The 13168-nt window shown below is 49.8% G+C and overlaps 1 protein-coding gene across 2 annotated transcripts in view; it reads left to right on the forward strand.

The window, feature by feature from the left end:
* Positions 1-13168, forward strand: part of CFAP61 (cilia and flagella associated protein 61) — a 250889-nt gene that overhangs the window by 232931 nt on the left and 4790 nt on the right. For both annotated transcript variants that reach the window (XM_008256339.5, XM_008256340.5), the window contains exon 26: positions 11761-11851. In XM_008256339.5, the coding sequence (XP_008254561.3) occupies positions 11761-11851 (91 nt within the window). The remainder of the gene's footprint in view (positions 1-11760; positions 11852-13168) is intronic.

A 13168-nucleotide genomic window follows, 5' to 3' on the forward strand; every position in this document is an offset into this window, starting at 1 on the left:
ACTAATCATTGAGGATATGCAGATGTAAATCAAAACCCAGATGAGCTGTCGCCTCACACCTGCTAGGATGCCTATTGCCAAAAAACAACAACAGTTGACAAGTGTAGTTGGGGTGTGAAGGCAGAAGCCCAATCCTGTATTATTCCCCTCCTAGGAAGACAACCTCCAGCTCCTCCCTCTCTGTGCTGGACTCCTGCTGTGAACCAACGATTCCCACCCCCTTCCCTCCATTTTTACCTAAACCAGTTATGTCCAGTAAGTGTATGACATGAGTCGCCTATAAAATCATAATGTCAGTGCTCTCATTAAAAGCACAGAAAGACACAGATGACATGAACTTCACGGTGTCTTTCTTTCACCCAGTATATCTCAGACTGTTCTTTTCTGCCTGTGTCCCTAGACATCTCCTCTGCTAGAATGCTGCTCAGGCTTCCCCATCTGCCCCTCCCACCTGAGAAATGTTGTTGTTTTCCTGATCTTGTCTTACCAGCTCTCTCCTGGACCACACTCCTGCCTTGAGGCACTGCTCCCATTCAGTCTGTGCCATGTCTGGCTGTCCACCTGCTGGACAGTTTTCTGTATGTACCTCTGTCTCTACCTCATGTCAAAAAAAAAGGAATGAATTCATTACTTCTCCCCCCACCCCACCCCTCCATCCATCCCTCCATCTTCCAGCTGGAACCCCGGGAGCATCTCCTGTTCCCTGCTTTCCCTGCCTCCCGCGTGCAGTCAGGACATCTGCTGCACCTTCTAAACTTTCCTCCCACCATCTGCTTTCAGTGTAGCTCTCTTTGCTCAGCCTCCACACACACGCACACACACACACACACACACAGCTGCAGGAGCATCAGTTTGAAAACATCAACAGGATGTTAAGACCTGCCCATGACCTCCCTCTCTTAGGGAATCAAGTCCAGGCCCCAGGAACAAGACTCAGACCCGAGCCACACCTACTGCCTCCCACCTTGCATCCGACTGCATGCTGGGGCAGTCAAACCACGTGACCTCCCGCTGCATGCCATGTGCATTCCCATGCTCTTCCGTCAGCCTGGGACACCTGTGGCCGACACGGACTCCTTCCTCCATGCTTCAGGAGGTCCTCCTGGGGGCCTCTGTCTGCAGGTCCCGAGTCCTCCGTGGAGCTTCTGCTTGCTGAGAGCGGCCCTTGCTGCACGGTGTTGTGTGATTATCTTGGACAGGTCAGTCTCTTGTTGGAGGACCTCTGGGTGTATGGACCCACTGTAGATTCATCCTTGCATCTGAAATGCTTTTCAAGGGAGACATTCAACAAATACCAACCACCAAACTTGCCCCTGCCGGCTCCATTTTTACCTAAACCAGTGCTGTTCAGTAGACTCGAGTCACCTACAAAATTTTAATTTCAACGCTCACGTTAAAAACATAAAGAGAAACAGATTAAGTTAATTTAGTAACGTGTTTTCATTTAATCCAATATATTCTCAAAACTATTGTCCTTTCTACAATTAATTGATACAAAATGATGAGTGAGATATGTTATATTATTATTTTTTTTAACTGAGTCTTCCAAATCTGGGCTGTGCGCCTCAATCCAGACCAGCCCCATGGCAGGCTTGTCGGCTGTGGGTGGCCCATGGGCGCCCACAGCTCCAGGGCAGGACTCACCACACTGGTCCTGGCAGCTGCCACTCTAAACCCTCCCATGCTTTCTAGCCTATAAAACAAGAAGCTCCTCCCCGCCCCCAAGGATCTGTGATCTCACCCCTTCCAGGTCTAAAGGCGGGTTGGTAGTTCACTTTGGGAGGAAGAGTGAAGGGTGTCCTGCCAGCTGCACCCAGGCCATCTGCTGGGATTCCCCTGCCCCAGGTGGGCGCAGTGGGCCTCCTGGGTGTGCAGCCCTCACCTGCTCGGGCCGGCCACCAGACTCCAGAGGGCACAGACTGCAAAACCTAATCCTGTGGCCACTTCTCCAGGAAAAGTAACCTAAAAGAGACCGAACATGTACTGATTTCTCTGAATTTTTAATTTCAAAATAATTTCAGGCTTCGAAGCAGGTTGCAATGATAGAACAAAAATGACCGCCCTTCATCGAGGTTCCCAAAACAGAAACATTTTATCTCACTTGTTTTGTGATTCATGCTCTCTCTCACTGACTCCCCTGCACACACACACACACACACACACATACGGGTACACACCTCATGGATACTGTTTTTTCTCCCTGAGGCTTGAAAGTGAGTTGCAGATGTAATACTTCTTTATCTCTAACTGCTTCATGAAATATCTATGAAGAACAATGACATTCTTTCATAGCCACCATACAGTCATCAAAATTGCATTATTTTTAATTGACACATAATGACTGTACATATTTAGGGGCTACGGTGTGATATTTCAGGCCATGTACTCAGTGCATCAGCATCAAATCAGGGCAACTGGCACTTCCATCTCCTCGAACGTTTATTGCTCCTTTGAGTTGGGAACAATCAAAATCCTTTCTCCGAGCTGTTTTGCAATATATAATTATTGTTAGCTAAAGTCACCTCAGTGTACTCAGAGCACTAAAACCTAGTCCTCTTATCTAACGATATTTTTCTACCCAATAACAAAATGGAATTACCACAAATATCCAAAAGAGGCCAGCGGTGTGGCCAGTGGGTTAAGCTACCTCCTGCAGTGTCCCATATGGACGCCGGTTCGAGTCCCCGGCTGCTCTGCTTCCAATCAAGCTCCCTGCCAATTGCACCTGGGAAAGCAGCTGAAGATGTCTCAAGTGCTTGTACCCCTGCATCCACGTGGGAGACCCTGAAGAAGCTCCTGGCTCCTGGCTTCGGACAGGCCCAGCTCCAGCCATTGGGGCAATTTGGGGAGTAAACCAGTGGATGAGAAACTTCTCTCTCCGTCTCTCCCTTTCTCCCTGTAACTCTGCCTTTCAAAGAAATAAAACATAACTTAAGAAAAAAATAAAGACTAAGGAGACAGTGACAGCCAACTGCAATGCTGAGTCCTTGGCTGGAGGGTGGACCCGAAGGGCATCAGGGAGGCTACAAGCAAGATTTGAATCAAGAGTCACACTTGTGTTGCATTCATGTCACTTCGACTTTTAAAATAAATGTATGTATTTATTTGAAAGGCAGAGTTACAGAGAGGGAAAGGCAGAGAGAAAGAGAGAGAGAGAGAGAAAAAGAGATTTTCCATCTGTTGGCTCACTTCCCAAATGGCCACGAAGTCCAGGGCTGGGCCAGGCTGAAGCCAGGAGCTGGGAGCTCCATCTGGGTCTCCCATGTGGGTACGGGGCCCAAGCACTTTGGGCCGCCTTCCACTGCTGTCCCAGGTACATGAGCAGGAAGCAGCCAGGACTCCAGCGTAGGTTCTTCTATGAGATGCGGGCATCACAGGCTGCTTGGCCCACTGCGCCCATTCCTCCAAGCCTTCTGCTTTCGTGAGCATCACTTTTGAAAAGCACAGGTCTGTTGTCTTCCAGAATGTCTTCACCTGGGGGTGTGTCTGCAGTTGCCTCATTGCTCATTTCAGGCTGAGTGTGCATCATTTCCGGGGCAGCGAGCCAGGACACCTGGCACTGCCCTGTGCTGTGAACCTGCATCACCTGGTTAGAGTGGAGGCTGCAGGCCACGCCCCGGAAGCGCACTCCCTCACCTTTGGGATTAACTAGTGCAGCTCTGAGACTGTGCAAATACGCTCTTTCCCAGCATTCTTGTTTCCCACTGGTTTAGTATCCACCCATGTCTCTTGCCAGATTCATTTGTTGCTATTATTTGCCAAACAGTGATTTTTCTTTTCAAATCCCATCATTCATTCCGCAATCATTGCTTAGCACCCTACCGTAAAGAAGAATTATGCCTTTTCCTCCCTTTAGTTTTTCCTTCATTTATTTGTATCAGTGTGGACCCAAGAATTCTACTTCCCCAAGGGCTATAATCTGTTCCCCTCATTACTGTGTTTGGGGGCAGTAAGAACCAGGAATATTCTAGTTAACTTTTCATGCTTGAAATTTGGAAACCTCAACCTTAAAATCCTAAGAGTGACAAATAAAGCAGCGGAGCAGTTTGTAATTCCTCTTTGCATCGATCAGAGCGTCACCGAACAATATGAGCACAGGGATGAGAAAAGCCTGTTACGAGGAAAGAGCACATTTTGGATCAAGACAGCTCTCTTTCTCCAAGACGCCAGCTTCTTAAAATAAACTCTTTCCTCTCGCCAAAAAAAAAAAAAAAAAAAAAAAAAGGAAAAAGGAAAAAAAGGCTGTTACGAAAGGGAATTACTTTACACACGCATTAAACATGACGTGTGCCTTCTGCACTGGTCAATGATATTTCTGCTAAGCACTTTTTTTTCCCAGTTCAAAGAGCAGTTCATTTAACCAGAGAGACAAAAGGCAGCCAGCCCAGTGGCTTACTTCTTGGGGCTTCCCAGTGCCCGCAGCCTTGGTCTCCCACAAGGTGATCCCACCCGGCGCCGCTGTGCCCCTCCCCCAGCCTTGTGGGGGCATCTGTGGGCACCTACGTGCTCTGCCCCTCTTTTTGCAGAAAATAGATAGGAAATACGCGTGGCCGTGTGTGGTGCCGAGTGGCTGCCAGGCCTAATGCTAGCCTGGCTCTCGGCAGCCTAATTAATGGAAAATGGCTGTGCTTTCTATGAAAAGAGAAGCCAGAATAAGAGGGAGGGGAACGCGGGAAAGAAAAGCCGGAGTACTAAGAGCTCCCCTTTCCGCACAGAACTAAATGCTAACCTCGCTTCATACTATTAAGTCGTGAACTTGGATAACAAATCGATGTCAGTAGCTGGCAACTTGCAGGGCACTGGATTTATTGCATGAATTCTATTAATGCAGCCCCCTAATAAAGCCGCCAATGAGCAAAGAAATACCAGCGATGGGAGCACGGGGAAGCCACTAAGAGCTAACTCCCAGTCTCAGCAGATGCAGGAAGCAGACGCCAAACCCCGTTCCCCAGCACCACGAAGGGCGCGGGCGGGCACGATTAACACGGAGCTGCAGCTGCACACGTGGAGGAGACACGGCTCTCACGGGCAGGTCAGGCCGTGTCGGGTCAGCAGAAAATGCAGCCCTCTGCGGTGTGGACCTTGCCCCCAGCCCCCTGGCTGAATACCTTGTATGAACAGGTGGCCTAGCCATTATGGTGTAACTGGTACACCCAGCAAAAGAAGCAGGCCAAAAATAAAGCAAAGGAAGAACTCCATTCTGGCAGAACAAGTCCTCAATGTAACGATTTCCACGTAATTTTTATCTGTGCCCATATAACTCTTTAGCACAGGATAAAACTTAATGAGGGCTCCTCACAACGTCTCTCTTCCTTTATTGACCTGCAAATTGCCGGCAAGTTAATTTATGACGACTCCCTGAATGGGGGAAAAGCAGTCCCCAAGGAGAAAAATGGCAATTATGCCCACGAAAGACTTTCTTTCAATTAAGCAGCAAGCAGAAAGTGTTTAATAATGTAGTTAGTACCTAATTCATACCAGCTTACACAAATATCTACAACAGGATAATTAAGAACAATAATAATAGTACGAGTTTATATGGAGCTCTTTCTCTGTGCCAGGCAGGAACCCCGCTCAGCCCCTTCACCTGGAATTCCAATAGTTACCCTTTTTTTTTTTTAAAGTTATTTATTTGGGGCTGGCGCTGTGTCATAGCAGGTAAAGCTGCCACCTGCAGTGCTGGCATCCTATATGGGCACCGGTTCTAGTCCCGGCTGCTCCACTTCCAATCCTGGCGCAGGTCTTTGGGTCCCTGCACCCATGTGGGAGACCTGGAAGAAGCTCCTGGCTCCTGACTTCGGATCCGGCTATTGCAGCCATTTGGGGAATGAACCAGCAGATGGAGGACCTCTCTCTCTTTCTCTGCCTCTCCCTCTCTGCAACTCCGCCTTTCAAATAAAAAATAAATCTTTTAAAAAGATTTATTTGAAAGGTGGAGTTACAGAGAGGCAAAGGCAGAGAAAGCGTGAGAGAGGGAGTTGGCCAGTCAGAAGCCAGGAGTTTTGGAAAAGGTCCCAGCCTCAACCTCAGTCTTGGGAACAGACCACATGCAACCCGTAGTTGCTGACTTCTGGGTCTTAGTGGCAATGCACGGTAAACCATCCTCCGTACATCCCTAAGCCTGGGTTGTCCACCAAGGCCAGTTCTGGTTTGTGACAATGAAGCCACAACCGGATTATCTTCCAAGGATACTTATTTCTCTGTTGTCTAGATCTCAGCGGGTGACAGGCATGGCTGGTTATCAGACAACTAATTGGTTTTGCTTTCACAAATCATCTTACCTTTCTAGATATGTCTCAAACCAATGGAAACATTAGCTAGATACAGATTCTGACAAACTGAGGCTAGGCTCAAGGGCATTCTTTTTTAATTTTTTTTACTTGAAAGACACAGTTACAGAGAGAGGAGGAGGAGGGAAAAGAGAGAGAGAGAGAGAGAGAGAGAGACTCTTCCATCTGCTAGTTTGCCCCTCAAATGGCCACAGTGGCTAGAGCTGGGTCCGTCCAAAGGCAGGAGCTTCTTCAGGTCTCCCACGTGGGAGCAGGGGTTCAAGGACTTAGGCCGTCTTCTACAGTTTTCCCAGGTGCATTAGCAGGGAGCTGGATTGGAAGTGGAGCAGGCAGGACTCAAAAAGGTGCCCATATGGGATGCCAGCGCCATAGGCTGCAGCTATGGTGCAGATGCTATGCCACAGCAATGGCCCCAGCAAATTGTTACCATTGAACTTCCATCCGGGTCTTTGAGGGTTTTTCTCATGACAGGGTAGTATGTCTTGTGTAGTATGTCACATCCCTAAGTCAACACAGGCCTGACTGTCCAAGCAAAGCCAGGGTTAACTAGAAATACTTATCTGTTCCTGCTCTGGTTTCTGAGACGCACAGAAGTGCACAGATCCGCTTTCTCTCTCGGGCAGCAATGCAGCCTTCCAGAGTGAACACAAATGCCTGCCTGCCTCACTCCAGCCCCCAGCATCACAAAGCTGAGACTGCACCTGTCACTGGGCCTTTTAGGGGAACTTCCTGCCCTCCACCGTGACGCTGGGACTCCTGGAGAGTAAACCTCCGAGCTGGTGGGAGTGCAGCTAGGGAGCCGCTCAGTGGTGTGAAAAGCAAAACCTGGCTATTAGCACACTAAGAGGAAGTAAGAGTGCTTTTCATTAAACAAAGGGATTTTGGGAAAAGAACGGTGTTTTTTCTCTGGCCACCCACCTCCTTTTTCTCCCTGGTGCAGAGCTGCGCGGTCACGGTGCAGAATGCAGCCTGGCTGCTCTGCCGCTCTCCTTTCCCGTTGTCTACTGCAGTGGCTTTGACCTTGAAGCAGGAGCCAGGCCTTTAAGGGACACTGTTTGCCCTCCTGTCTCTCCCCACAGATGAGCTGGATTTTTTCCTAAGGCCAGAGGCTGTGGCTTCCTCCAGGGTGTCCCTGCCGATTGGCTTGCCCCAGCCCAGGGCATGGCCAGCGGCTGAGCCAGCTTGACCAGCAGCTCCGAGTGTGTTGATAAAACACAACACACGGAATGCCAGGTGAGGGTGAGCCCCCGACGCATCTGATCGATCGCGTAATGATTGGGCCTCATTGACCAGAAGCGGTTCGTGCGGTTCCACTTGAGCTGACATCTCCCAGGGCAGCCTAGAAATGTACAGGATTTGCACAAGTGATGGAAAATGCTACTGCCCCCCGCCTCCCCGACACACACACACACAATAAGCCAGCCACTGGCAAACTCCACAGACAGGAACATCTTCTACCTGGCACCTGGAGACTTTGTGTAACTTTTCCTTACAGGGGTGTGGAAGGGATTTGGTGGGTGTTGACAAACACTTCAAAACTATGTTGTCACTGTGTCCTAGCCCAGTCTTACCTCCTGAAGATTTCTGTTTCTAGGCAACCAGCAAGTTAGGTTGCTCAACAACATCTGTTGAGTCTTCCCCCTTTTAAATATGAAATCAGAAAGACGTCAGTGTCTTTTTATTTTTATTTAAAATTCATAATACCACGTTACTTGCAAAAGCTCCTGGAAAATTGAATTAAAAGATGAGTTTATTGGGGTGCAAAAAGTCCAAAATCCATGCATATTAAGGGTTTTCAAAAAGTTCATGAAAAACTATGTGTGCACCTTTTTTTTTGCACCAAAAATAAACTATATCTTCATTCCATATTTCTATGCTCTGTTTGAAATGCCTTCACATTCCTGGAAATAAACATTTTTGCAAAGCTGATTGCTCCATAGCACTAGGCACCGTGAATACAGGAAGCTGGCCCTCTGTCGGTAATTCTAAGCTTTTCTTTTTTTTTTTTTTAAGATTTATTTTATTTATTTGAAAGAGTTACAGAGAGAGGTACAGACTGAGAGACAGGTCTTCCATCCACTGGTTCATTCCGCTGGCTGCAACGGCTGCAGCCGCGCTGATCCGAAGCCAGGAGCCAGGAGCTTCCTCCTGGTCTCCCACATGGGTGCAGGGGCCCAAGCACATAGGCCACCTTCTACTGCTTTCCCAGGCCACAGCAGAGAGCTGGATCGGAAGTGCAGCAGTTGGGACTAGAACCAGCGCCCACATGGGATGCTGGCGCTTCAGGCCAGGGCATTAACCTGCTGAGCCACAGCACCGGCCCCTCTAAGCTTTTCTTAAAGGACAGACAACTCCTTCCTAACATCCTGAAGCTCAGAGAGTGCGTGGAAAGCTTGTGGAAAGTGGAAACTGCCTCCCGGCTCAAGGCCTCAGCCCTGGGAATGAACCAGGACATGGAGGAGCAGGGCTCACTCGCTCACTCCCTCTCAAGTAACAAAGTTAAAGTACTTTTTAAAAACCACTACCCAGATAAGCAGTTTCTGTAAGAAGTGAGGAATCAGCTTGCAAGCAGGATCCTTCACTGGGTGGATTTGGGGGCTGAGTTTGTTTTCTTAGTGAGAGGAAGCAGTTGGTTTTCAGCGCCGTCTGAAACGTCCTCACCTCACAGCAGCCCCGCGAGCCAGCAGCCGGCTCCCCTGGCTGTGGGGGTGCGGATTACCCTGCCCGGGGTCCCTGCCTCGCCCTGGCTGAGGGTGTCACCTGAAGCGAGCAGTGTGGCACTGCAGGTAGACAGGGGGTGGGGGGCTGCTCTCAGTGGCGGGGCCAGCCCTCCTGGGGTCTGAAGTGCCTTTGCTCCTCTCAGCCCCCTCTGTGACTTGTCACCAGGGACCACCCCTAAGCTGCGATGTAGTCGAGAAGGAGCCTTCACAAGTCAGCTTGGTCATTCACTTTCGAGACTCTTTCCCAGGGGCCAGCGCTGTGGTGTAGTAGGTAAAGCTGCTGCCTGCAGCACTGGCATCCCATATGCGCTCCGGTTCGAGTCCTGGCTGCTCCACTTCTGATCCAGCTCTCTGCTATGGCCTGGGAAAGCAGTAGAAGATGGCCCAAGTGCTTGAACCCGCAGGGGAGACTCAGAAGGAACTCCTGGCTCCTGGCTTCAGATCAGCCCGGCTCTGGCCATTTGCAGTGTGAGCCAGAGGATGGAAGACCTCTCTCTCTATCTCTGCTTCTCTGTAACTCTGCCTTTCAAGTAAATAAATACTAAAAAAAAAAAAAAAAAAGACTTTCCCAGGACAATGGAAGATGGCCCAAGTGCTTGGGCCCCTGCACCCATGTGGGAGACCTGGATGGAGGTGGAAGACGTCTTTATTTTCTCTGTCTCTCCCTCTGTCACTCTACCTTTCAAATAAATACATGCATCTTTTTTAAGGCTCCTTTTCCTTATCACACTTTTCTTTAACAGAACCCAAAATGTTCTTTCTTAAGAGAGGAAAAACAGAAAATCCGAATAGAGCTCTGTAAACCTCCTTGTCTCTCCTGCCGACAAAAAATGTGAAAGGGCCCAGTCCCTGGGTTCCGATGCAGGAGGCAGCAGCACGCCGGGGTTTGCAAGGCCGCAGTTCCCTGCAACTTGTCCAGCAGCTGTCGAGGCCCGAGGGGCAGGGGCCACCCTGGAGAGAGCCCTGCTGCAGTGTCGGGGCTGAGGGCTGAGCAGCGAGCGGGTCCCATCCTCGCCCCTCCTGCAGCACCTGAGTTCCCTGCTCCCATGGGTCAGAGCTCGGCCGGGGGTTGCAGGGCCCAGAACCCCAGCCAGGACACACATCAACACAGCACCCGTGCCCTCGATGGGCCGCAGAGACGGGCAGTCCTCCCCAGCCTCTCCTGCATCCCCTGATGGCTCTGGTTCTTCCTCCACACGCGCCATCGGGGGCAGGCTGTGGAGCTTTGCCCACCTATTTGCCAGGCAGAGCTCATGAAAGACCACTCAGGGCCAGGGATCGTGGAATGGGTACCGTGCATCCAGTGGACATTGAACACACGCTGAGTGCTGGCGCGATGGCTGTGAGCTCTTCTCCCTCCTTCTGTGGGTCCCCATCCCGTCTCCCTGCACGGGCCGGGCACCCTCCTGCCTGGGGCCGTGTGCTCTTGCTATTGCCTCCTCTCTGCTGCACCTTTCCCCCAGATATCCACCGGGCTCAGCCTCTCCCTTCCCTCCAGCCTTTGCTAACTCCCTGTCCCATCAGCAGGGACCCTAACACACTGTCTAGTTCCTATTGATCTCAAAGACATAAGCTCCATGAGTGGCCGGGATGTTGGTCTTTGGGGGTCCCTGCCCACTTCCTCCGTACCCACCAGAGCACTGGGCACATGGCAAGTATGGGGTATGTGTTAGTGGCATTCATAGTCAGGTGAATATAGGCCCTGAACAACAAGGTGGGCGATTAGGTGGGAAACTGGGTCACACGCTGGTCGGGCGAGTTGGTGATGGCAATACCTGACCCAGGTGAGCACCAGGTGGTCCTGACACAGGCTCCTGCCATCACACTCACCTCCAGGGCTTCGGTGACCCCGAGACCAACCTCTGTCCCTAAGAACCAGTTTAATGCTCAGGACATGGCAGCTGCTGCTGGGCATGGGGGCACCGGGTTCCCCTGTCCCCGTGCACACACTTGACACCCACCAGCAGGAACAGAAACAACGGACTCTCACCTGCAGGAGAGCAAATCCCACAAAACAGATCAGCCCCTGACCCTAGGCTTCCCAAGGCACGCACTCACAGCGTTAAAATAAAGCAAAAGAGCTAAAATGCCAGTGAATGATGTTGGTTATTCCAATACTGCATCTAATTTCTCAGCCCTAACCTGCAAATAAAAGATGGCCATTCTGTTCTCCAGGCAGGAGAGCCTCCGCCCGGTTTTCAGTGGAAAGTTAGCAAAGATAAGCTACCTTCAGCAAAAGGGCAGCTCTGCCAGAGGAGATTCAATTAAGCACGGGCACACGCGCACGAAGACCGTGCTGCACCACCACAGCGGCCTGGTTTTCTGGTCATTATTAATCCAGAAACCTTAATGACGAACAGCATTTGTGTTACTGTCTCCCCAAATTTAATTTGTTTATGCAGCAGTTCAGTTAATCCTGCAATCTGGTTTCGTCAAACGAGGGCAGAGACTGGAGACGCGGTTTTTCACAAGTCTTCGGGCTTTTAAATCCTGATAAAATCAGGATTCTTCCCCGGGTCTTGCCCCAGCTCTGAATTAAACCACTTTAAATGTAATTATGGAACCTGGCCTTACCTCGGGGCCATCCATTTAAAACATTGATTGGCCAGGCTGTTCCACAAGGCATTTTATGAGCAAACGATTGCAGTGGGACCAGAACTGTAATTTATAAAGGCAAAAAAGCAGGTAAATACTTTATTAGTGATAATGAGAGGGCTGCCAGCTAACGGACTACCTCCTTGCCTCCACAGCTACTTCACGGAGCCATGGTGCTTGGCCCTCTTCCACGATCGGTTTATCGATCTCAGAAAGGAGCTACGTCTGATCTTAGCCTCCCAGAAGGTATGGGTGATCAATGGGTGTGTGGATTATTCCCTGCGAATTATAAGCAGCTAATAGGTGTTGGTCATTTGGGCTTCCCCAATGCATTCCCATTTTATGGTTTGCCTTCTTAAGCCAACGATACTCCATGTCCACAAACTACTGCGTATAGAAACCTATGCAATGATGTCTCAGGGCCAGATATCTGATTTAAATCCTGTTATGGGGGGAGGGGAGTCGTGAGAATTTGCCTTTTCCTCTCTACAAATAGCTCCCTGGTCATGAGCGGCTAATGGGGTTGGCGAAAAGTTGGATATGAGTTACTTGTCCTCAGAAGGAAGATGCATTCCTTTAGTGTCTGTGTGCAGCCTTTTGAGTGTGTGTGCGTGAGTGTGTATGTGTGTGTGTGTGTGTGTGGTCTTAAAAATGTAAAGGGAAGTCAACCAGAAGTCAAAACCCACTCCTTTATTGTAAAGAGACTCGATTCTCAAAGCAATGCAGAATGAACTAGAAGTTGGGCTGCCTGTCCCAGGTTCCCCATTCTCAGCTAGAACCCTGACCCTGTTGTGTAAAGCTTTAAACTGTTTCTTCCCATACTGGCGTCCTTAGCAGAGCTCAGAAGGTTAGCATCTGTGCTCAGAGAGTGGTCAGTACCCACGCTAGCATCTTCTCCTACCTCACCCCAAAACGGCCGGGACCCCAGTCAGCTCCCGCGGTCTAAGTGGGCAGTGCCTGCATCATCTCCACCGCCACTTCCACAAGCCTTGTGGTTGCTGAGGTGTAGCCAACCGAGGTGGAACTCTGCCTTTCCAGACAATAAAAAAAAAAAAGACTTCCTATGGTTAAGATGTCAATAAAAGGGGCTGGTGTTGTGGTTTGGCAGGTAAAGCTGCCACCTGTGATGCCAGCACGTCCCATCTGCTCCACTTCCAATCCAGCTCCCTGCTAATGCACCTGGGAAAGCAGCAGAGGATGGCCCAAGTGCTTGGGCCCCTGCACCCACATAGGAGACCCAGATGAAGCTCCTCGCTCAGGGCTTCTGCCTGGTCCAGCCCTGGCTGTCACAGCCATCTGAGGAGTAAAACAGAGGATAGAAGATCTCTCTCTCTCTCTCTAACTCTGCCTTTCAAATAAATAAATCTTTAAAGAAAAAAGATGTCCAATAAAAACCCACATGATCTACAGATCCAGTGCAACCTTATCAAAATCCCGAGAGCATTTTTATAAAAATCCAAACACAATCCTAAATTCTTGTGGAAATGCAAAAGACTCCAAATAGTCAAAGCTATCTCAGAATGGGGCAGGGGAGGACAAAGTTAGAATACTCGCACTTTTCAA

The sequence above is a fragment of the Oryctolagus cuniculus genome, chromosome 11, assembly GCF_051225735.1.
Source record: "Oryctolagus cuniculus isolate XC-2025 breed Fujian yellow rabbit chromosome 11, ASM5122573v1, whole genome shotgun sequence".
Lineage (NCBI taxonomy): Eukaryota > Metazoa > Chordata > Mammalia > Lagomorpha > Leporidae > Oryctolagus > Oryctolagus cuniculus.